This window comes from Aotus nancymaae, unplaced genomic scaffold, assembly GCF_030222135.1.
Source record: "Aotus nancymaae isolate 86718 unplaced genomic scaffold, 86718_ANA_hifiasm-v0.15.2.pri h1tg000014l, whole genome shotgun sequence".
In the NCBI taxonomy this organism is placed as follows: domain Eukaryota; kingdom Metazoa; phylum Chordata; class Mammalia; order Primates; family Aotidae; genus Aotus; species Aotus nancymaae.
The window spans coordinates 1,062,484-1,083,694 of record NW_026988425.1 but is presented as its reverse complement, the minus strand read 5'-3'; the positions used below and the strand labels follow the sequence as shown (position 1 = coordinate 1,083,694).

The 21,211-nt window shown below is 58.9% G+C and overlaps 1 protein-coding gene across 2 annotated transcripts in view; it reads left to right on the top strand.

Moving 5' to 3' along the window:
* Window positions 1–672: 672 nt before the first annotated feature.
* TERT (telomerase reverse transcriptase) overlaps window positions 673–21,211 on the top strand; it is a 37,305-nt gene continuing 16,766 nt past the window's right edge. For both annotated transcript variants that reach the window (XM_064375844.1, XM_021675404.2), the window contains exons 1-8: window positions 673–891; window positions 990–2,310; window positions 10,287–10,482; window positions 14,674–14,854; window positions 15,492–15,671; window positions 16,149–16,304; window positions 19,072–19,167; window positions 19,978–20,063. In XM_064375844.1, coding sequence (XP_064231914.1) covers window positions 673–891; window positions 990–2,310; window positions 10,287–10,482; window positions 14,674–14,854; window positions 15,492–15,671; window positions 16,149–16,304; window positions 19,072–19,167; window positions 19,978–20,063 — 2,435 coding nt within the window. The remainder of the gene's footprint in view (window positions 892–989; window positions 2,311–10,286; window positions 10,483–14,673; window positions 14,855–15,491; window positions 15,672–16,148; window positions 16,305–19,071; window positions 19,168–19,977; window positions 20,064–21,211) is intronic.

Sequence of the window (21,211 nt, the reverse complement as noted above, 5' to 3'; positions counted from 1 at the left end):
CGCGCGCCCGTCCGGGGAGCGCTGCGCCCTGGGGGTCGTCCCCAGCCGCGTCTACGCGCTTCGGTCCTCCCCTGGCGCCCTGCTCCTTCCCGACGCCCCCTGTCCGGACCGGGGAGCAGCCCTGGCTCTCGGGGTCAGGCCCACCTGGGAAAGCGATGAAAGGAGCGCCGCACGCACCTGTGCCCAGGGCCACCGCCCCTCCCTCGGGTTTCCCCGCGCCTGGGCTGACGCCACCCCTCTCTGCGGGGCCCTCGCTGGGGTCCCTGCACCCTGCGGGCGGGGGCGGCGCGCGGGCGGGAAGCGCGGCCCAGACCCCCGGGTCCGCACGGAGCAGCTGCGCGGTCGAGGCCAGCTCGGGCTCCCGGTGGATTCGCGGGCGCAGACGCCCGGGACCGCGCTGCCCGCGTGGCAGAGGGAGACGTACCCAGGCTCCCTAAACCCGGCCCGCCCCGGCCCTCACCTTCCAGCTCCGCCGACTCCGCGCGGACCCCGCCCCCGTCCCGACCCCTCCCCGGTCCCCGGCCCCGCCCCCTCCGCCCCGCCCCTCCCCTCCAGCCCCGCCCCTTCCTCTCCGCGGCCCCGCCTTCTCTCGGGGCGCAGGTTGGAGGCTGCCCGCGCCGCGTCCTACTGCGCACGTGGGAGGCCGTGCTCCGGCCCCTGCAGTCCACCGCGATGCCGCGCGCGCCACGCTGCCGAGCCGTGCGCTCCCTGCTGCGCAGCCGCTACCGCGAGGTGCTGCCGCTGGCCACCTTTGTGCGGCGCCTGGGGCTCGAGGGCCGGCGGCTCGTGCAGCGCGGGGACCCGGCGGCTTTTCGCGCGCTGGTGGCGCAGTGCCTGGTGTGCGTGCCCTGGGACGCACGGCCGCCCCCCGCCTCCCCCTCCTTCCACCAGGTGGGCCGTCCGGGGTCCGCGTCCGGCCGGGGGTGGGTGGCAGCGGAGCGGCGCGCGCACCCCGGGCGGGCGACTCAGGGCGCTTCCCCCGCCCGCAGGTGTCCCCCCTGAAGGAGCTGGTGGCCCGAGTGCTGCAGAGGCTCTGCGAGCGTGGCGCGAGGAACGTGCTGGCCTTTGGCTTCGCGCTGCTGGATGGCGCCGGCGGCGGTCCCCCCGAGGCCTTCACCACCAGCGTGCGCAGCTACCGGCCCAACACGGTGACCGAGACGCTGCGCGGCAGCGGGGCGTGGGCGCTGCTGCTGCGCCGCCTGGGCGACGACGTGCTGGTTTACCTGCTGGCGCGCTGCGCACTCTACGTGCTGGTGGCTCCCAGCTGCGCCTACCAGGTGTGCGGGCCGCCGCTGTACGAGCTCCGCGCTGCCCCCGAGCCCCGGCCCGCGCCACACGCGGCTGGGACGCGAAGGGGTGTGGGACGCGAACAGGCCTGGAGCAGCAGCGTCAGGGAGCCCGAGGTCCGCCTGGGCCTGCCAGCCCCGGGTGCGAGAAGGCGCCGGGGCAGCGCCAGTGTAAGTCCACCGTGGCCCAAGAGGCCCAGGTATGGGCCTGCCCCGGAGCCGGAGCGGACGCCTGTGGGGCAGGGATCCCGGGCGCACCCGGGCAGGACGCGCGGACGGAGCGGCCATGGTTTCTGCGTGGTGTCACCTGCCGGAGCCACCGAGGAAGCCCCTGGCGCATGCCACGCTTACCCATCAGCGGGCCGCCGGCCCGGCGCGGGTCCCCCATCCACATCGCGGTCACCGCAGCCCCGGGACACGCCTTGTCCCCTGGTGTATGCCGAGACCAAGCACTTCCTCTACTCTTCGGGTGCCCAGGAGCGGCTTCGGCCCTCCTTCCTACTCAGCGCCCTGCGCCCCAGCCTGACCGGCGCCCGCAGGCTCCTGGACACCATCTTTCTGGGTTCGAGGCCAGGGACGCCCCGCAGGCTGCCTCGCCTGCCCCAGCGCTACTGGCAAATGCGGCCCCTGTTTCTGGAGCTGCTTGGGAACCACGCGCGGTGCCCCTACGGGGCGCTCCTCAAGACGCACTGCCCACTGCGGACTGCGGTCTCCCCAGCGGCCGGTGTCTGTGCCCAGAAGACCCTGGGCTCTGTGGCAGCCCTCGAGGAGGAGGACACAGACCCCCGTCGCCTGGTGCAGCTGCTCCGCCAGCACAGCAGCCCCTGGCAGGTGTACGGCTTCCTGCGGGCCTGCCTGCGCCGGCTGGTGCCCCCCGGCCTCTGGGGCTCCAGGCACAACGAGCGTCGCTTCCTCAGGAACACCAAGAAGTTCATCTCTCTGGGGAAGCATGCCAAGCTCTCGCTGCAGGAGCTGACCTGGAAGATGAGCGTGCGTGACTGCGCTTGGCTGCGCAGGAGCCCAGGTGAGGAGGGGGTGGCCGTCGAGGTCCCAGGCCCCAGAGCTCAATGCAGTAGGGGCTCAGAAAAGGGGGCAGGCAGAGCCCTGGTCCTCTGGTCTCCATCGTCACGTGGGCACACGTGGCTTCTTGCTCAGGACGTCGAGTGGATGTGGTGATTTCTGCCTCTGCTCTCTCTCCTGTCCAGTTTGTATAAACCTATGAGGTTCACCTTCAGGTTTTTTATGGGCGTGCAGTTTCCAGGTGCTGAGGCCACAGCAGTGAACAGATGGGGCAGGGCGTGCTGTGGAGCTGGGGTGCTGGCAATGCGGGAAGCGGGTGGAAACACAGACACTCTTGGCAGGGTGCCTGCAGGTTACCTATAATCCCCTTCAGGATTTCGAGGATAGGAGTGGGAGTTGAGGACAAAAACTCCCTCTTCCTGGGGGTGGGAAGGAAGGGTTTTGCAGGTGCACATGGTCAGCCAATATGCAGGTTTGTATTTAAGATTTAATTGTGTTGACGGCCAGGTGCGGTGACTCACGCCTGTTATCCCATACTTTCGGAGGCGGAGGCAGGTGGATAACCCGAGGTCAGGAGTTCGAGACCAGCCTGGCCAACATGGTGAACCCCCATCTCTACTAAAGATACAAAAATCAGCTGGGCATGGTGGCATGTGCCTGTAATCCCAGCTATTCAGGAGGCTGAGGCAGAAGAATCGCTTTAACCTGGGAGGTTGCAGTGAGCTGAGATGGTGCCATTGCACTCCAGCCTGGGCGACAAGAGTGAAATTCTGTCTCAAAAACAAAACAAAACAAAAAAATGGTGCGTTGACTCTGCCGGGACAGGGTAGAGGGAAGGAGATAAAGAAGGCTGTTCTCCAGCACAGGTCCTGGTTCTGTCTGTAGGGATGAAGAGGGCCACGTGGGAGCAGAGGACAGCGGGTGGCTCCACCTGCTCAGGGAAGGGACAGTGCTGCTGGGCCCTGCCGTGTCCCTGCTCTGTTTTTCTGGATTTGATGTGGAGGCACCTCTACCCCACCCCCCTGTTGGCTCCCAGCACTCCCAGCCCCTGCAGTGTGTGCGGTGAGTGAGGTTCGGTCCCGGGTGTCCCTGCCGTGTGTGCGGTGAGTGAGGTTCGGTCCCGGGTGTCCCTGCCGTGTGTGCGGTGAGTGAGGTTCGGTCCCGGGTGTCCCTGCCGTGTGTGCGGTGAGTGAGGTTCGGTCCCGGGTGTCCCTGCTGTGTGTGCGGTGTGTGAGGTTTGGTCCCGGGTGTCCTTGGCTTTTGCTGTCTTGTGCTGTGCTCCTGTACATCTGCTGTTTCTGTGGGCGCAGCCACGCCAGTTGCCTGTCGCCTGGATAAATGGTGCAGGCACCGTGCCGGTGTCCAAGCCTATCTTTTCTCGTCCTGGGCTCTTGGTCACTTCCTCCTTCCATGGTGCTGCCTGGACACAGGACTCTGCAGGCTCTCACTTCCCCCTGCCAGGCGCTGCAGGTCCGGCTTGCCCACCCCCGTGGCCACCCCCATTCCCGCCACACACTTGCTGCCAGTATTCCTCTCCCAGCTCGCCCTTTGCCGAGGCTGGACTGCCAGGCTGCCTGTGTCTGCTGCCAAGTGTTGCTGGAGACATCCCAGAAGGGTTCTCTGTGGCCGGAAGGAAAGCAGGCCCGCAGCCCCTCCCTTGCTGTTTTCTCCCAGGCTGCCCCTCCGTTCAGCCCCCCTTGGGTGGGCGGCAACCCTTGGTACCTCATTCTGGGCACCTTTGGCGTGTTGCTGAGGCTGGGCTCTGCCTCCAGTCACCCCTCACGTGGACTGACATCCAGCCCCAGGTTGCAGGGTCTCCATCTGTCTCCTGCTCTGAGACCCACATCAAGGGCCAGTGTCTCCGCCCGGCTTTGTCAGACTTAACTCTGGGTCTTCGTTTTGAATTTCACCGATTTACCTCTGATGTTTCTGTCTTTGCAATGGACGCTTTGGTTTATTCTTTCATTCCTCTTCTGACTTCTCAGTTGAGCTGTGCATTTCCCTGGAAGCGTTGCCTTAGCCGCAGCCTGCAGTTCGATGTGAAGTAATGTGCACTTCAGCCACTTTTAGGAGTTCTTAAAATACCTAATAGTGTTAATACTTTTAAGTATTCTTATTCTTTGATTTTTTTGTCTGTGCACCTTGTGTTTTGATGTGAAATAATTTTGATATCAGACCCTTTTAAGTATTGTTTAGCTTATTCTGTTATTTCTTTGATCAGTGAGTTATAAGAATATTGTCCAGATACATAGAGTATTTTAAGTTATGTTGTTATTGACTTCTAACTCAGTTGTATAGTGGTCTGTATAATACCAATTAATTTGAAGTTTGTAGAGACTTGCTTTGTGATCTAGTGTGTGGGTGGCTTCCAGAAATGTCCATTGTGCATTTGACATCCTGTAGATAGCAGCCATGTTCACTATATCCCGCTTATTAAGGTCCTGCACAAAGCTTCTGTCTCCTTCTAGATGCATGAAATTGCAAAAGGGAGGCCAAGTTCCTCACCTGGGGGATGGGTCTGGTTTTTTCTTCTCGTTTGGTGGCATTTATTTGGGGCATTATTAGGAGCGCGCACGTGGTAGAATTTTTATCTTCCCGATGAGTGAATCTTTTGTAGACGTCTGTGTCTCTAGTAATCTAGGAACTCTTGTGAATTACTCTGAGTGCTGCCACACTGGGCTGCTTTTGATTAGTATTTTCCTGCTGCGTTGGTTTTCTGTCTTTAATTTATATTTTCCTTTTCTTTCTTTTTTTTTTTTTTTTGAGACAGTCTCGCTCTGTTGCCCAGGGTGAGTGCAGGAACGCAGTCACGGCTCACTGTGACCTTTACCTCCTGGCCTGAGTGATGCTCTCACCTCAGCCTCCTGAGTAGCTGGAACTACAGACGCGTGCCACTACACCTACCTGATTTTTACATTTAAATTTTTTCTGGAGACAGCGTCTTGCTGTGTTGCCCAGGCTGGTCTCAAAGTTTTGGACTCAAGGGATCCACCTACCTTGGCTTCCCAAAGTGCTGAGTTGCAGGCATGAGCCACTGTGCCTGGCCTAATTTTCAACACTTTTATGTTTTTATAGTGTAGGTGTGTCTTATTAACAGCACACAGGTGAATTTCCAGTCCAGTCTGACAATGTTTGTTTAGCTGGATAACTTGATTTGTTTTCATTGTTCGTCACTAGAGACCTCTCTATGCACTTTGATTTTCCATTTGCCTTTCCGTGTCCTCATTCCCTGTTTCTCGGCTTCCTGCTGAGGGCGTGCTTCCTGCCGAGTTTGCACTTCCTGCGCTTCCAATGGCACTCTGCCTGCCAAGTTTGCACTTCCTGAGCTTCCAAGGGCGCATTTCCTGCCGAGTTTGCACTTCCTGCGCTTCTGAGGGCACATTTCCTGCCGAGTTTGCACTTCCTGCGCTTCTGAGGGCACATTTCCTGCCGAGTTTGCAGTTCCTGCGCTTCCGAGGGCGCTCTTTTTGCCGAGTTTGCACTTCCTGCGCTTCCGAGGGCGCATTTCCTGCCGAGTTTGCACTTCCTGCGCTTCTGAGGGCGTATTTCCTGCCGAGTTTGCACTTCCTGCGCTTCTGAGGACACATTTCCTGCTGAGTTTGCACTTCCTGCGCTTCTGAGGGCGCTCTTCCTGCCAAGTTTGCACTTCCTGCGCTTCCGAGGGCGCTCTTTTTGCCAAGTTTGCACTTCCTGCGCTTCCGAGGGCACATTTCCTGCCGAGTTTGCACTTCCTGCGCTTCCGAGGGCACATTTCCTGCCGAGTTTGCAGTTCCTGCGCTTCCGAGGGCGCTCTTTTTGCCGAGTTTGCACTTCCTGTGCTTCCGAGGGCGCATTTCCTGCCGAGTTTGCACTTCCTGTGCTTCCGAGGGCGCATTTCCTGCCGAGTTTGCACTTCCTGCGCTTCCGAGGGAGCATTTCCTGCCGAGTTTGCACTTCCTGCGCTTCCGAGGGCGCATTTCCTGTCGAGTTTGCACTTCCTGGGCTTCCGAGGGAACATTTCCTGCCAAGTTTGCCCTTCCTATGCTTCCGAGGGTGCATTTCCTGCCGAGTTTGCACTTCCTGGGCTTCTGAGGGCGCTTTTCCTGCCAAGTTTGCACTTTGAGGGTGAGCTTCCTGCCAAGTTTGCACTTCCTGCACTCGGAGGGCCCTCTTCCTGCTGAGTTTACACTTCCTGCGCTTCTGAGGATGCATTTCCTGCTGAATTTGCACTTCCTGGGCTTCTGAGGATGCATTTCCTGCCGAGTTTGCACTTCCTGGGCTTCTGAGGGTGCTTTTCCTGCCAAGTTTGCACTTTGAGGGTGAGCTTCCTGCCAAGTTTGCACTTCCTGAGCTCCAAGGGCCCTCTTCCTGCTGAGTTTGCACTTCCTGCACTTCCGAGGGCGCATTTCCTGCCAAGTTTGCACTTCCTGGGCTTCCGAGGGCGCATTTCCTGCCGAGTTTGCACTTCCTGCACTTCCGAGGGCACATTTTCTGCCGAGTTTGCACTTCCTGAGCTTCTGAGGGCGCATTTCCTGCCGAGTTTGCACTTCCTGCGCTTCCGAGGGCACTCTTTTTGCCAAGTTTGTACTTCCTGCGCTCCGAGGGCCCTCTTCCTGCTGAGTTTGCACTTCCTGCACTTCCGAGGGCGCATTTCCTGCCGAGTTTGCACTTCCTGCGCTTCCGAGGGCGCATTTCCTGCCGAGTTTGCACTTCCTGCGCTTCCGAGGGCGCTCTTTTTGCCAAGTTTGCACTTTCTGCGCTTCCGAGGGCACATTTCCTGCCGAGTTTGCACTTCCTGCGCTTCCGAGGGCGCATTTCCTGCCGAGTTTGCACTTCCTGCGCTTCCGAGGGCGCTCTTTTTGCCAAGTTTTCACTTCCTGCGCTTCTGAGGGCGCATTTCCTGCCGAGTTTGCACTTCCTGGGCTTCCGAGGGCGCATTTCCTGCCAAGTTTGCACTTCCTATGCTTCCGAGGGCGCATTTCCTGCCGAGTTTGCACTTCCTGGGCTTCTGAGGGCGCTTTTCCTGCCAAGTTTGCTCTTTGAGGGTGAGCTTCCTGCCAAGTTTGCATTTCCTGCACTCCGAAGGCCCTCTTCCTGCTGAGTTTGCACTTCCTGCGCCTCTGAGGGCACATTTCCTGCTGAGTTTGCACTTCCTGGGCTTCTGAGGGTGCATTTCCTGCTGAGTTTGCACTTCCTGGGCTTCTGAGGGTGCGCTTCCTGCTGAGTTTGCACTTCCTGCGCTTCCGAGGGTGCATTTCCTGCCAAGTTTGTACTTCCTGTTCTTCCGAGGGTGGATTTCCTGCCGAGTTTGCACTTCCTGGGCTTCTGAGGGCACTCTTCCTACTGAGTTTGCACTTCCAGGGTGAGCTTCCTGCCGAGTTTGCACTTCCTGCGCTTCCGAGGGCACTCTTCCTTCCGAGTTTGCACTTCCAGGGTGAGCTTCCTGCCCACTTTGCACTTCCTGCACTTCGAGGGCGCTCTTCCTGCCGAGTTTGCACTTCTTACACCTCGAGGGCGCTCTTCCTGCCGAGTGCGCGCTGATCCTGTCGTTGCCTCCCAGGCAGGAGGCATTTGCTTTCTTTCTCTTTGCCTAGTTTAACCCCCTGAGCTTTTCGTTGTTGTTTGTTTTTTTGAGATGGAATCTCGCTCTGTCGCGCAGGCTGCAGTGCACTGGTGTGATCACTCACCGACACCTCTACTTCCTGGGTTCAAGCGATTCTCATTCCTCAGCCTCCCGAGTAGCTGGGACTGCAGGTGCGTGCCACCGTGCCTGGCTAATTTTTGTATTTTTAGTAGAGATGGGTTTCACTGTGTTGGCCAGGATGGTCTCAATCTCCTGGCCTCATGATCCACCCACCTTGGCCTCCCAAAGTGCTGGGATTACAGGTGCAAGCCACCGCTCCTGGCCTACCCTGATCTTTTAAATGAAGTCTGACACATCGCTCCCCTTGTCCTGAGCAGTGAGAGCCTTAGTGTGTTTTATCGCTGGTCGTCACCCACAACCTCTGTGCTGTTCCCCTGCTGACTTGGTTGTGTCTCGGGCTTCTTGACACCCCACAAGCTGAACATTATTAGCGTTGTTTCTGAGCTCAGTGTTTCTTTAGCTTTGACCCTCCCCTTTTTTCCTCCTCTGTTCCCTGTCTTCTGTCTCACACCCGCCTACTGGGGTCCCCTTCCTCGTCTTTGTGTGGTGGTTCTATCTCGTTATTGCTGGCAAACCCCATCTTCACCCGTGCCATGGCCCCATGGCATCCAGTGACATCCGCGACTTCTGCTTACGATGCACAGATGAAGATGTGGAGACGCTCAAGGAGGGGTGGTCATCTCAGCCCGTGAGTGTCCGGAGAACCATGTGGCTGCGCTCCTCAGCTAGCGAGTGACAGCAGCATCCGATCAGCCTGGCTCAGCCTGGCAAACTCCGGGCATTCCTCAGGCAGCAAGTGACAGCAGTGTTCACTTGGCCAGGAAAACCCCGGGTGTTCCTCAGCCAGCAAGTGACAGCAGCATCTGATCAGCCTGGCTCAGCCTGGCAAACTCCAGGTGTTCCTCAGGCAGCCAATGACAGCAGCGTCCACTCGGCCGGGAAAACCCCGGGCGTTCCTCAGCCAGCAAGTGACAGCAGCATCCGATCAGCCTGGCTCAGCCTGGCAAACTCCAGGTGTTCCTCAGGCAGCAAATGACAGCAGCGTCCACTCGGCCGGGAAAACCCTGGGCGTTCCTCAGCCAGCAAGTGACAGCAGCATCTGATCAGCCTGGCTCAGCCTGGCAAACTCCGGGCGTTCCTCAGCCAGTGAGTGACAACAGCATCCACTCGGCCTGGAAAACCCTGGGCGCTCCTCAGCCAGCGAGTGACAGCAGCGTCCCCTCGGCCTGGAAAACCCTGGGCGCTCCTCAGCCAGCAAGTGACAGCAGCGTCCCCTCGGCCTGGAAAACCCTGGGCGCTCCTCAGCCAGTGAGTGACAACAGCATCCACTCGGCCTGGAAAACCCTGGGCATTCCTCAGCCAGCAAGTGACAGCAGCGTCCCCTCGGCCTGGAAAACCCTGGGCGCTCCTCAGCCAGCGAGTGACAGCAGCGTCCCCTTGGCCTGGAAAACCCTGGGCGCTCCTCAGCCAGTGAGTGACAGCAGCGTCCCCTCGGCCTGGAAAACCCTGGACGTTCCTCAGCCAGCGAGTGACAGCAGCGTCCCCTCGGCCTGGCTCAGCCTGGAAAACTCTGGTGTGTCGGGATCTGGTGGCTCTGGGGTGGCGAGTTTAAAATGCTCAAACCCACGGTGTGGCGCCAGCGCTGCGTGTGGAGGAGTGTCTCCTTCCTCCCTTCTGTGTGGGAACCAGGAGGACCGAGGATGAGGCTTCGAGACTCTGTCTCCTAACAGGAGCATGATGTGAGCCATGTGGATAATCTTAAAATTTCTAGGGCCAGGCACGGTGGCTCACGCCTGTAATCCCAACACTTTGGGAGGCTGAGGCAGGTGGATCGTGAGCCCAGGAGATTGAGACCATCCTGGTCAACAGGCATGGTAAAACCCTGTCTGTACTAAAAATACAAAAATTTTAGGCAGGTGTGGTGGCGCATGCATGTCATCCCAGCTACTCGGGAGGCCGAGACAGGAGAATCGCTTGAACCAGGGAGCTGGAGGTTGCAGTGAGCCGAGATTGCCCCGCTGCACCCTAGCCTGGGCACAGAGTGAGGCTCCATCTTAAAAAAAAAAAAAAATTCTAGTAGCCACGTTAAAAAAGGAAAGGAAAGGTGAAATTAGTGTGATGAAAGATACCACCAAATCCCCGCGTGTCCACACCTCGTCATTTTAGGGCATCATTGGTGGGAGCGTCACCAACAGGACACTTGACATACCCTTTGCTTTATCTTCCAGGTCCCAAGTGCGGCCGTCTCGGCCGGGACCTACCGGGCTTCCTGCGGCGTCGTACCGGAGGGTACAGGTGTGCGGTGAGGTCGCCAGGCCCTGCGGTGAGCTGGATGTGCCATGTCCTTCTCATTTCAGGGGTTGGCAGTGTTCCAGCTGCAGAGCACCGTCTGCGGGAGGAGATCCTGGCCAAGTTTCTGCACTGGCTGATGGGTGTGTACGTGGTGGAGCTGCTCAGATCTTTTTTTTATGTCACGGAGACCACATTTCAGAAGAACAGGCTCTTTTTCTACCGGAAGAGTGTCTGGAGCAAGTTGCAAAGCATCGGAATCAGGTAGCGTATTCCAACACACGTCCTCTGCTTCTTGAGGTTCTGGAGATGGAAGCACTGGCCCCGGCCCCGGCGTGTGCCAGTTCACGCTCGCCCAGCCCCGGCGTGTGCCAGTCCACGCTCGCCCGGCCCTGGCGTGTGCCAGTCCACGCTCGCCTGTGCTTCCTGGGCTGGCTTGCATCTCTGGACTGGGAGCTGAGGGCCTGGCCCGAGTGTGTTCTGTGCTAGGCCCTGACTGCCTGGAGCCCACATTCTCTTACCTATAAAATCAGGAGATTGTATCAAGCGGTCACTAGAGTCTCTAAAGCAGAAGGGATTTATATCGGATGGAGACACTAGCACCAGTGTCCTTGCCTCTCCTCGTGATAGATGTGGGTCCAGTTCTCTCTCTCTCTCTTTTTTTTTTTTTTGAGTCTCCCTCTGTCACCCAGGCTGGAGTGCAGTGGTGCAATCTCAGCTCACTGAAACCCCCATCTTCCAGGTTCAAGCGATTCTCCTGCCTCAGCCTCCTGAGTAACTGGGATTACAGGTGCCCGCCACCATGTCTGGCTAACTTTGGTATTTTTAGTGGAGATGGGGTTTCACCATGTTGGCCAGGCTGGTCTCAAACTCCTGACCTCAGGTGATCTGCCCGCCTCGGCCTCCCAAAGTGCTGGGATTACAGGCGTGAGCCACCACCCCTGGGCGATTCTTTTTTAGTTCGTGCCGTTCTGTATGAATATTTAATCTGTTGGATTTAGGTCATGAGAGGATAAAATCCCACCCACCTGATGCCTCTCCACAGGGGCTGTGGGAATGGGAGTGTCCCCTGGATTAACCTCCGGGTGGTTGCATGTGAATGGCTGTGGGGTTTTGTCTGCAGTGTTCAGCTGACGTCGAGTGTCTGAGTGTGGAGGATGGTGGCAGCTTCAAGCTGGATCTGTTGAGTGAGGGCAGGAGTGCTGGGCTGGGAGACGCCCGCCTCGCTGAGCCCAGGCCCTGACACGAGCTTCTCCGTGTCCTGCCCAGGCTGGCTGTGTAGGGCTCGGGAGGATTCTCTAGTCACGAGGACAGGGCTTCCCCAGCCCCTCTGCACATGTGAGTCCCTGGGGGGTCTTGTCACCCCGTGTCCCCCATCAGGATGTCTGCAGAGGGAACTGGCGGCAGCCCTCGTCACAGGTCACTCAACCTCTGGGCTGGGGACTCCGACATGGTGCTGGGGCCATTTCCTTCTGCCTCTGGGGGACGCTCAGGGCTTTCCCTACGGGAATGTGTTAATACACAATGCACCGCACCGCGACACGTGTAAAGTTACATCACCATGACATTACACATATGTCACAGTGTACGACCCAACACGGCCGTTTGACCAGTATTTTGGAAAGAATTTAATTCGGGTGACAGGAAGGAGCAGACAGTCGTGGTGGTCCCCAAGATGCTACTTGCCATGACTGGGAAACTGCTGTTCTGCCCCGGGGGCCTAGGAGGCCCCTCCTCCCTGGACAGGGTGCTGGGGGTCTCCTGCGCTTCACCAGGCCTGCAACCTGGGGTCAGGGCACCAGCCCCGGAGCACACTCAGTCCCAGCAGCCACGGAACGCCAGGCCACAGGCACAGATGCCCAGATCTAGTGCGGTCACTCTGGCCCCCTGTGCCCCCATGGGTGGTTTCGGGGGAAAAGGCTGAAGGGCAGAGGTGTCAGGGAGCTGGTGGGGTCTCGAGAGCTGATTTTGCTCCTCAGCCGAGTTGCCCTGAGCAGCCTCCCCGACCCTCTCCATTGGAAGGGATGCGGCTCTTTCTGCCTGGGTGTCCTGCTTGGGCCTAGCCCTGGGCTACCCCAGTGGCTGTAGCAGAGGGACAGGCGTCCCATGTGGAGGGGACGTGGGTTCACGTGGCCCCAGTTGGCACCCTTGCAGCCTATCCTGGCTGGTGGCCACCGGACAGGCAACCTGGGGGTTGACCGTGGGACTGGGCTCCCTGGGCTGACCACGGGACAGTCACCCTGGGGTTGACCACAGGACTGGGCGTCCCCAGGGTTGACTGTAGGACCAGATGTCCAGGTACCCTGCAAGTCAAGGTGCTTTCTGAGGCGTCTGGCTGGTGTGGGTGGACGTGGCCCCAGGCGTGGCCTGTGGCGTGCTCTGCTGTGGGTGCCCTGAGCCCTCCACTGAGTGGATGGGGGCTGGTGTCCCGTGGGCTTCCCCATGTCTGTCGCACAGCCGAGCGTGTCCTGTGTGGGTAACCCCTGTTCTGGGCATCAAGGAAGGAGAGCTAAGCAGATCCCCAGCACAATTAGTGCCTGAAGAATATCTTACAGTGTTACTGCTCAGTTATTTCTTTATATAATCCTATATATATAATCATATATTAGTTTATAGTCGGAACAGCTAGTGCCTGACGAGTATCTTACAGTGTTACTGCTCGGTTATTTCTTTATATAATCCTATATATATAATCATATATTAGTTTATAGTCGGAACAGCTAGTGCCTGAAGAATATCTTACTGCTCAGTTATTTTCTTTTATATATATAATTATATCTTAGTTTATAGTTGGAGGAATGTCTAGAGCAGTCGGTGCAGAGCATGAATTAAGGGAAAAACAGTTATACCAGGGCAATCTTTGGCCCAGGCAGTAGTGCCCCTGCCTGAAAGGGCATGCCTACATGGCAGGCCGGCCCAGGCGGCAGCGTTCAGTATCATAAAGTTACCCGTGTGTGGCAGGCTTGGAGCAAGGGTCACTCCTCCTGTAAGGGAGTTGCAGTACCTTGTGTCCATTCTTGTGGAAAGCTGGCCTCTGGCCGGCGATCCCGTGAGCGTCTGAGGGCTTAAAACCCCTCGGTGTAATCGTGCCTTGGTGGCTGTGTAACCTGTCAGCTCTTCGGCTACTGTGCTGACTCAGAGCAGCCCCCTGTAGAAATCACTGGGAGCTGCCAGCAGGTGGCGGCAGAGTCCGTCAGCTCTGTCGCTGCTGTGCAGACTTAGCAGCCTCCTGCAGCCCTCCTTAGAAGTCGCCTGCTCCCAGATAAGAGATGCTGCACACCGCCCCCTCCTCACTACACACCGCCCCCTCCTCACTACACACCGCCCCCTCCTCACTGCACACCGCCCACCTCCTCACTGCACACCGCCCACCTCCTCACTGCACACCACACCTCCTCACTGCACACCACCCCCTCCTCACTGCACACCACACCTCCTCACTGCACACCGCCCCTCCTCACTGCACACCGCCCCCTCCTCACTGCACACCGCCCCTTCCACACTGCACACCGCCCGCCTCCTCACTGCACACCGCCCGCCTCCTCACTGCACACCGCCCGCCTCCTCACTGCACACCGCCCCCTCCTCACTGCACACCGCCCGCCTCCTCACTGCACACCACACCTCCTCACTGCACACCACACCTCCTCACTGCACACCGCCCGCCTCCTCACTGCACACCGCCCCCTCCACTGCACACCGCCCCCTCCTCACTGCACACCGCCCGCCTCCTCACTGCACACCGCCCCCTCCTCACTGCACACCGCCCCCTCCTCACTGCACACCGCCCCCTCCTCACTGCACACCGCCCCCTCCTCACTGCACACCACCCGCCTCCTCACTGCACACCGCCCACCTCCTCGGCGACCTGATGGGGGTGGGCTTATCGCTCATGTGAATGTTTTGACCCTGTCACTGTCCTTAAGATGACCTCACTCATGACCCTGCCCCCTAACTTATACCCAATAAGTAGAGACGCTTCTGGGCGATCGGGGCCTCGCCGGTCTCTGCTTGTGGGTGGCGTGGCCCCCTGAGCCCAGCTGCGCTTTCTTTGTCCTGTGTCCTGTCTCTGTATTTCTCGGATCCTGTGCCTCAGCACAGCGATATTGGACACCCCACGGCCCTGTAGGGCTGGACCCCACATCCCGGTGTCTCTGACGCCGTCACCGAGAGCAGGACCCCACATCCCGGTGTCTCTGACGCCGTCACCGAGAGCAGGGCCCCACATCCCGGTGTCTCTGACGCCGTCACCGAGAGCAGGGCCCCACATCCCGGTGTCTCTGACGCCGTCACCGAGAGCAGGGCCCTACATCCCGGTGTCTCTGACGCCGTCACCGAGAGCAGGGCCCCACATCCCGGTGTCTCTGACGCCGTCACCGAGAGCAGGGCCCCACATCCCAGTGTCTCTGACGCCGTCACCGAGAGCAGGACCCTACATCGTGCTCTCTGTTGCAGACAGCACTTGCAGAGGGTGCAGCTGCGGGAGCTGTCAGACGCCGAGCTCAGGCGGCGTCAGGAAGCCAGGCCGGCTCTGCCGACGTCCAGGCTCCGCTTCATCCCCAAGCCTGACGGGCTGCGGCCTATTGTGAACATGGACTACGTCGTGGGAGCCAGAACATTCCGCAGAGAAAAGAGGGTGACCGTGCTTCGGTTTAGTTTCCTTTGTAAACAGAAGTGCGCCTGAGCCCCGTGTTCGGTATCTGCTTAGATGAAGGGCGGGAGGAGGGGCCACAGGTCACAGCCAGGTCCACAGCTCAGCCCAAGCCCGTTGGTGGGCACAGTGAGGTGGCCGAGGTCAGAAAAGCAGCATGGGGGGCACTCCTGGGGCAGAGACGGGCTCTGAGGACCACAGGGAGCCACTGGGCCTGGGCCTCAATGCAGCGGGGCCTGAGGTCCCAGACCCGTGTCCTGCTGTGGCACTCAGGCCCGTGTGCTTCTGTGTGTGGGGCCCAGGGACCAGGTCACAGCTGCCAGAGCCCACCAGGTGCTGGGGACCCTGGGACCTCGCCCCCGGCTCCTGTACCCACCCCTGTGCTGCTGTGGCTGCAGTGATCCCCTCATTTGAGGGGAGTGTGGGTGAGGATCCCATGCGTAGCACACATGCGGCCCGCAGCACGTTTCAGATGGGGTCTGGGGAAGCTGTGAGGGGTTTAAGGCCCTGGGTCTGGGCGGCTGGGGACGCTGGGGTGGGGCCGCCTCTCCCCCGGGTCCCTCTCGTGGGCAGGGCACCAGCTGGGTCTGCTTTCCTGACCGTCTCCGTGCTGTCCCGCCAGGCCGAGCGCCCCACCTCGAGAGTGAAGGTGCTGTTCAGCGTGCTGAACTATGAGCGTGCGCGGCGGCCCGGCCTCCTGGGCGCTTCCGTGTTGGGCCTGGACGACATCCACAGGGCCTGGCGCGACTTTGTGCTGCGCATGCGGGCCCGTGACCCTCCACCTGAGCTGTACTTTGTCAAGGTGGGTGCTGGGGACCCCCATAGGCAGCCCTGCTGGGCCTCGGGACTGGCTGCCTGATTCGCACCTGTGTTTGGTGGAGGCGGCCCTCCTGGGTGGGCTGCAGGGAGTGCAGGTGACCCTGTCACTGTTGGGGACACGTCGGCTCCTGGGGTGGAGGCCTTGTACCCCAACTGCCTTAGGGGAGGTCTCACCAGATACCATCAGAGAAGGGACCACACCGGCTCAGCCACCAGGCCCTGATGCCTCGCACTCCAGTCCTGAGCCTGGGGCCTTCTGTCCTGAGGCTCAGAGAGGAGACAGCCCACCCTGCTCTTGGGGTCTGGAGAGGTGGGGGGCGATATGGCCCACCTTGCCCTTGGAGTCGGGAGGGGTGGGGGTCAGAGAGAGAGGGGGATGCGGCCATGGCCAGGACCTGGGAGCAGAGGTGTCGTCTGCGTCACTGCGTGGACACTGTCAGCCTCCTCTTTTCTCACATAGGTGGACGTGACAGGTGCATACGACACCATCCCCCAGGACAAGCTCGCGGAGGTCATCGCCAGCATCATCAGGCCGCAGGCCACGTACTGCGTGCGGCGGTATGCTGTGGTCCAGAAGGCCGCCCATGGGCACGTCCGCAAGGCCTTCAAGAGCCATGTAAGGCTCCTGTGTGATGCAGTTGTGTCCAGGATGTGTGTGTCTCTGGTATATGGATGTGTCTAGGATGCAGTTGTGTCTGTGATGTGTTTCTGTAAAGTACTTCCATGATTTACACGTCTGTGATGTGTGTGGTGTGTGTGTCCATGGCACGAGTGTGTCTGTGGCGTGTGTGTGCCCATTGTGTGTCTGTGGTGTGTGTCTCTGATGTGCATGTTTGCGATGTGTTTGCATGTGTGCATATGGTGTGTCACTGACATGCATGTTTGCAGTATGTGTGTCTGTGATGTGCGTGTCCATGCTGTGTGTGTCTGTGGTGTGTGTGTCTCTGATATGCATGTTTCTGGTGTGTGTGCATGTATGCATGTGTGTGCTGTCACTGACATGCGTGTTTGCAGTGTGTGTCTGTGACAAATGTATGTCTGTGATGTACACATTTGTGGTCTGTGTGTGTGTCCGTGACACGTGTGTGTCCCTGCTGTGTGTCTGTGTTGTGTCTGATGTGCATGTTTACGGTGTGTGCACGTGTGGTGTGTCACTGACATGCGTGTTTGCAGCGTGCATGTCTGACACGTGTGTCCGTAACATGCATATGTGTGGTGTGTGTGTCCGCTACACATGCGTATGTGTGCTGTATGTCTGTGGAGTGTGTGGTGTATTACTGACATGCATGTTTGTGATGTGTGTGCACGTGTGTCACTGATGTGCATGTTTGCAGTGTGTGACACGTGCGTCTGTGATATATGTGTGGTGTGTGTCTGTGACACGTGTGTATGCTGTGTCTGTGGTGTGTTGTATATTACTGACATGCATGTTTGTGATGTGTGCGCACGTGTCTTGTGTCACTGATGTGCATATTTGCAGTGTGTGACACGTGTGTCTGCGATGTACATATGTGGTGTGTCTGTGACACGTGCGTGTTTGTGCTATGTGTCTGGTGTGTGGTGTATTACTGACATGCGTGTTTGCGGTGTCTGTGCACGTGTATGTGGTGTGTCACTCACATGCATGTTTGCAGTGTGTGCACGTGTGTGGTGTATTACTGGCGTGTGTGTTTCTGGTGTGTGTGGTGTATTATTGACGTGTGTTTACGGTGTGTGCACGTGTGTGGTGTATTACTGACGTGTGTTTGTGGTATGTGTGCAGGTGTGTGTCTGTGCTGTGTGTGTGGCCCTCAGCCTCCCCTTCCCTCTGCTGGGCATGAACCACACCATTGTCCTTGAGCCCTCGGGTTGCTGGTGTGGTGAGTTCTGCGTTCAGGGTCCTTCCTTCCAGCACGGGTGCCCCTGTCCTGTCACAGGGCTGGGCCTCAGAGCCTGCAGGCTGGATTTGGGAGGAGAGGAGGGATGCTGGTGGTACCTTCCTGGCCCCCCTGGAACCCCCAGGACCCTAGCCTGGCCTGTGCCAGCTCCATGAGATGGGAAGGCCTACGCAGGCCTCGCTCCCCCCGGGCACTCTCCTCCCAGGGCGGCCGGGGCCTTGGGGTTCAGCAGGGGTGAAAGGGCCCTGGGCTTGGGTTCCCACCTGATGGTCATGAGCACGCTGGAATATGGGGGCTTAGCCCCCTCAAAGCAGGGCCAGGCTGGCAGTGCAGAGGTGGAGACATGTCCTTAGAGTTTCGGTCTGGGGAGCAGCACATGTGAAAACCCGCCGGGACCTTTTCTTCTCGCTTTTTCTTGAGACTGTTGCAGGGATTTGCAACAAATCTCATGTATGACTCAGCAGAATTGTATACTTGTGGAAACCTGATGGCCACCACCTGTGCCCAGGTGTAGAAAGTCACCAGAGTCCAGGAGACCCCCTTCTCCCAGTAGAAGCCGCTGCCCCTACAGTGACCCTGGTTCCAACCTCCAGGTCTCCACATGAGTGAGATCAGATGAGAGGTGGTTTCTGGGGTCCGAGCCTCAGCCATGCCGTGTGTGTGGCCGTGCATCCTGTCCACAGGTGGCTCTGCTGTGGAACACGCCACGTGGATGTATCCTTCCTGCAGCTGTGGAGGCTTCTGGGTGTGGATTCCACGGCTGCGCCTGCTGTGAGCGCTGTGGCGTCTGGGAGTGTCCTGGGGGTCAAAAACCCTTGCTTCTGGGTGAATTCCAGGGGTGGGGTTGCTGGGTCACAGACCTGCATTATGAACGTTGTGGGAATTTCCAGGGGGTGATGGTGACACCCCAGCTGGCTGCATGGCTAGCTGCTCATGAGGGCAGTCTGGTGTGTGGTGACTGGATGGTGGTTAGTGGTGGGGGGTCTGGCGTGTGGTGAGTGTGGATGGTGGTTAGTGGTGGGGGGGTCTGGCGTGTGGTGAGTGTGGGTGGTGGTTAGTGGTGAAGGGTCTGGCGTGTGGTGAGTGTGGATGGTGGTTAGTGGTGGGATCTGGTGTGTGTGACTGGATGGTGGTCAGTGTTGGGGTGTGGCGTGTGGTGAGTGTGGATGGTGTTCAGTGTTGGGGGGTCTGGCGTGTGGTGACTGGATGGTGTTCAGTGTTGGGGGGTCTGGCGTGTGATGACTGTGGATGGTTGTTGGTCGTGGGGTGTCTGGATTGTGGTGACACCAGGTGGCGTTCCGGGGTGTTCATAGCTACTTTTTGTCCCCATCCCGATTTGTCCCCTTTCCCACACAGAAGCTCTCCAGGGGCTCCCGGGCTTCCTCCCGCCATCGGACTTGGCCACAGGTGGCGTGGCTCCGTGTGTTCTGGTTGGAAGAAGCACGTGCCCAGCCCTGGGTTGGGGTGAGCGGCATTTGTGGCTCACGCCCTCTCCTCTGTCGGCAGGTCTCCACCCTGACGGACCTCCAGCCGTACATGCGGCAGTTTGTGGCCCACCTCCAGGACACCAGCTCCCTGAGGGATGCCGTTGTCATCGAGCAGGTCTGGGCAGGGTTGGGTACACGCTCCCAATGGCGGGTCCTCACCTGGGGCGTCGCTGGGGTCATCACCAGACAGACTGTTGGCTCTGGGCGGGGGAGGGGGTTGCGAGCCTTCATGGGGCCGTGATGAGCCGCGTGCCTTGGTGGAATCCCCACCACATCCCACGCTGAGCTGTGCCACATGTGACAGCTGCTACGTTCAGGCAACTGCTTACGTTAGACCCACGGCCTCTCTCCACTCTGCAGTGGCTTTATTCATGATTTGCTAAACGTCTTCTCTGTCGGTGTTGATCTTGAGGCCAAAGGAAGCATGTCCCCCTCCTTTCAGAGGACCGGTCATGCTTGAGCTGCATCCCACTGGGCTGATGTCTCCGTGCCGGGTCTGCTCATGTGGCTCCGTGGCTCTTTGCAGATGCGTCTTTAGCCCTTGCTCCACTTGTGGGACAGTCATGTCCACTGAGTGAGGCTCAGAGACCTTTGGGCAAATTTCCTTTGCTCCCAGGGTGGGGATGAGGGGGGCGTGGGCTCCTGGGACCCAGACCCGTTGCTGTCTGGGCTGCGGCAGGATGTGCGGGTCTGAGCCCAGTGGACACACAGGTGGCCTCAGAGGGTATGTTCTTCATCACACACTGTGCCTAAAGCCCTGTGTGTCTGCAGATACTCGGCCTGGCCAGCCCATGGTGGCCCTACATTCCAGCCCAGCCCCGCACTTCATCGCAAAAACTGACCCCAAAAGGGACTCAGGGCCTTGGCCACATTCCTTCCTGTCTCAGTGCCCACTGCTCACTCCGTCTCCTGTCTGCTTTCCCAGAGCTCCTCCCTGAACGAGGCCAGCGGCGGCCTCTTCGATGTCTTCCTGCGCTTCGTGTGCAACCACATCGTGAGGATCGGGGGCAAGTGAGTCGGGCGGCACGGGCGCCATTGCCGGTGGGCAGGCGGGCAGGTCGGGCTCTGCCCACCTCTCTCCTTTCTGTTCCCCACTGCCCTTCTCCAGGGGGCCACTGGGGTCTCCTTTTCCGGCCCCCTCACCCCCTCTGGCTCCCGGGCTGGAGGCTCCCGAGGCCCCAGGAACGTGGCTCAGCTGGCAACTGCCGGTGCAGAGCAGAGGCCACGCGAGGCCTGGGAATGGCAGGCTGGGTGTGGACTTGCCCATGTGCTGAGGACGAGGGGTGTGAGGCGCGTCTGGGTCAGGTGTGCGGCTGAGCATTTGAGCCTGCAGCTTGTCAGCTCCAAGTTGCTACTGACGCTGAAAACCCGGCTGTCACACTCTTGTAACTCTCTCTCCAGGTACAGGAGGATTTTATCCGACTTTGATTCGCGTCCCTGTCATGTGACCCTGCGAGGGCATGGGCTCTCCTCTCTGTGACTAGACTTCCCATCTGGGAAGTGGGGGCTCGACCATGTAGTTTGCTCCTCGTGGGGGCCAGTGGGCAGGCGGCCTGGGAGAGCTGTCATCACACAGCATCTGTGCCCGGTGCACAGCATATCCCCTGGATTTTAAATAAAACCACACACCTCCCAGCAGGCGTCCGCCTGTGGCCCCACACGTGCCCGGGGAGAGCAGAGGCATGGAGGAATTGCGAGCACAGTCAGGCTGGACTGCGGAGGCCCCTCTCTGGGATCATCTCCAGCAGACACATACAGCCGTGCACAGCTTCAGAAGCTTTCATTCAAAAATACAACTGTTGATTATCACATTATAAGTAATCACTCATGTTACGAGCAATTATAATATTTATTAAAGTATAATTAGAAATATTAAGTGGTACCCACATCCTAAAAAAAACAGATTGCAGATGGCAGCAGAGGGAATTTTGACCGGGGGACACGTGCGTGCACGTGTGTAAGCGGCACCCAGGCCACAGAATCCACTGGCAAAGTGTTATAAGTAAAATTTCAGTGCTGCCAAAGAGATCGCACTGAGGGTAAGTCCTCTCAGCACGGCAGTTTGCTTCCTCAGAAGGGTGCGGTGTATGGATGGAGCAATGGTGGCCGCATGTGTGGACAAGCGGGGAAAAGGGGTATTTATTCCTGACCGGGGTCAC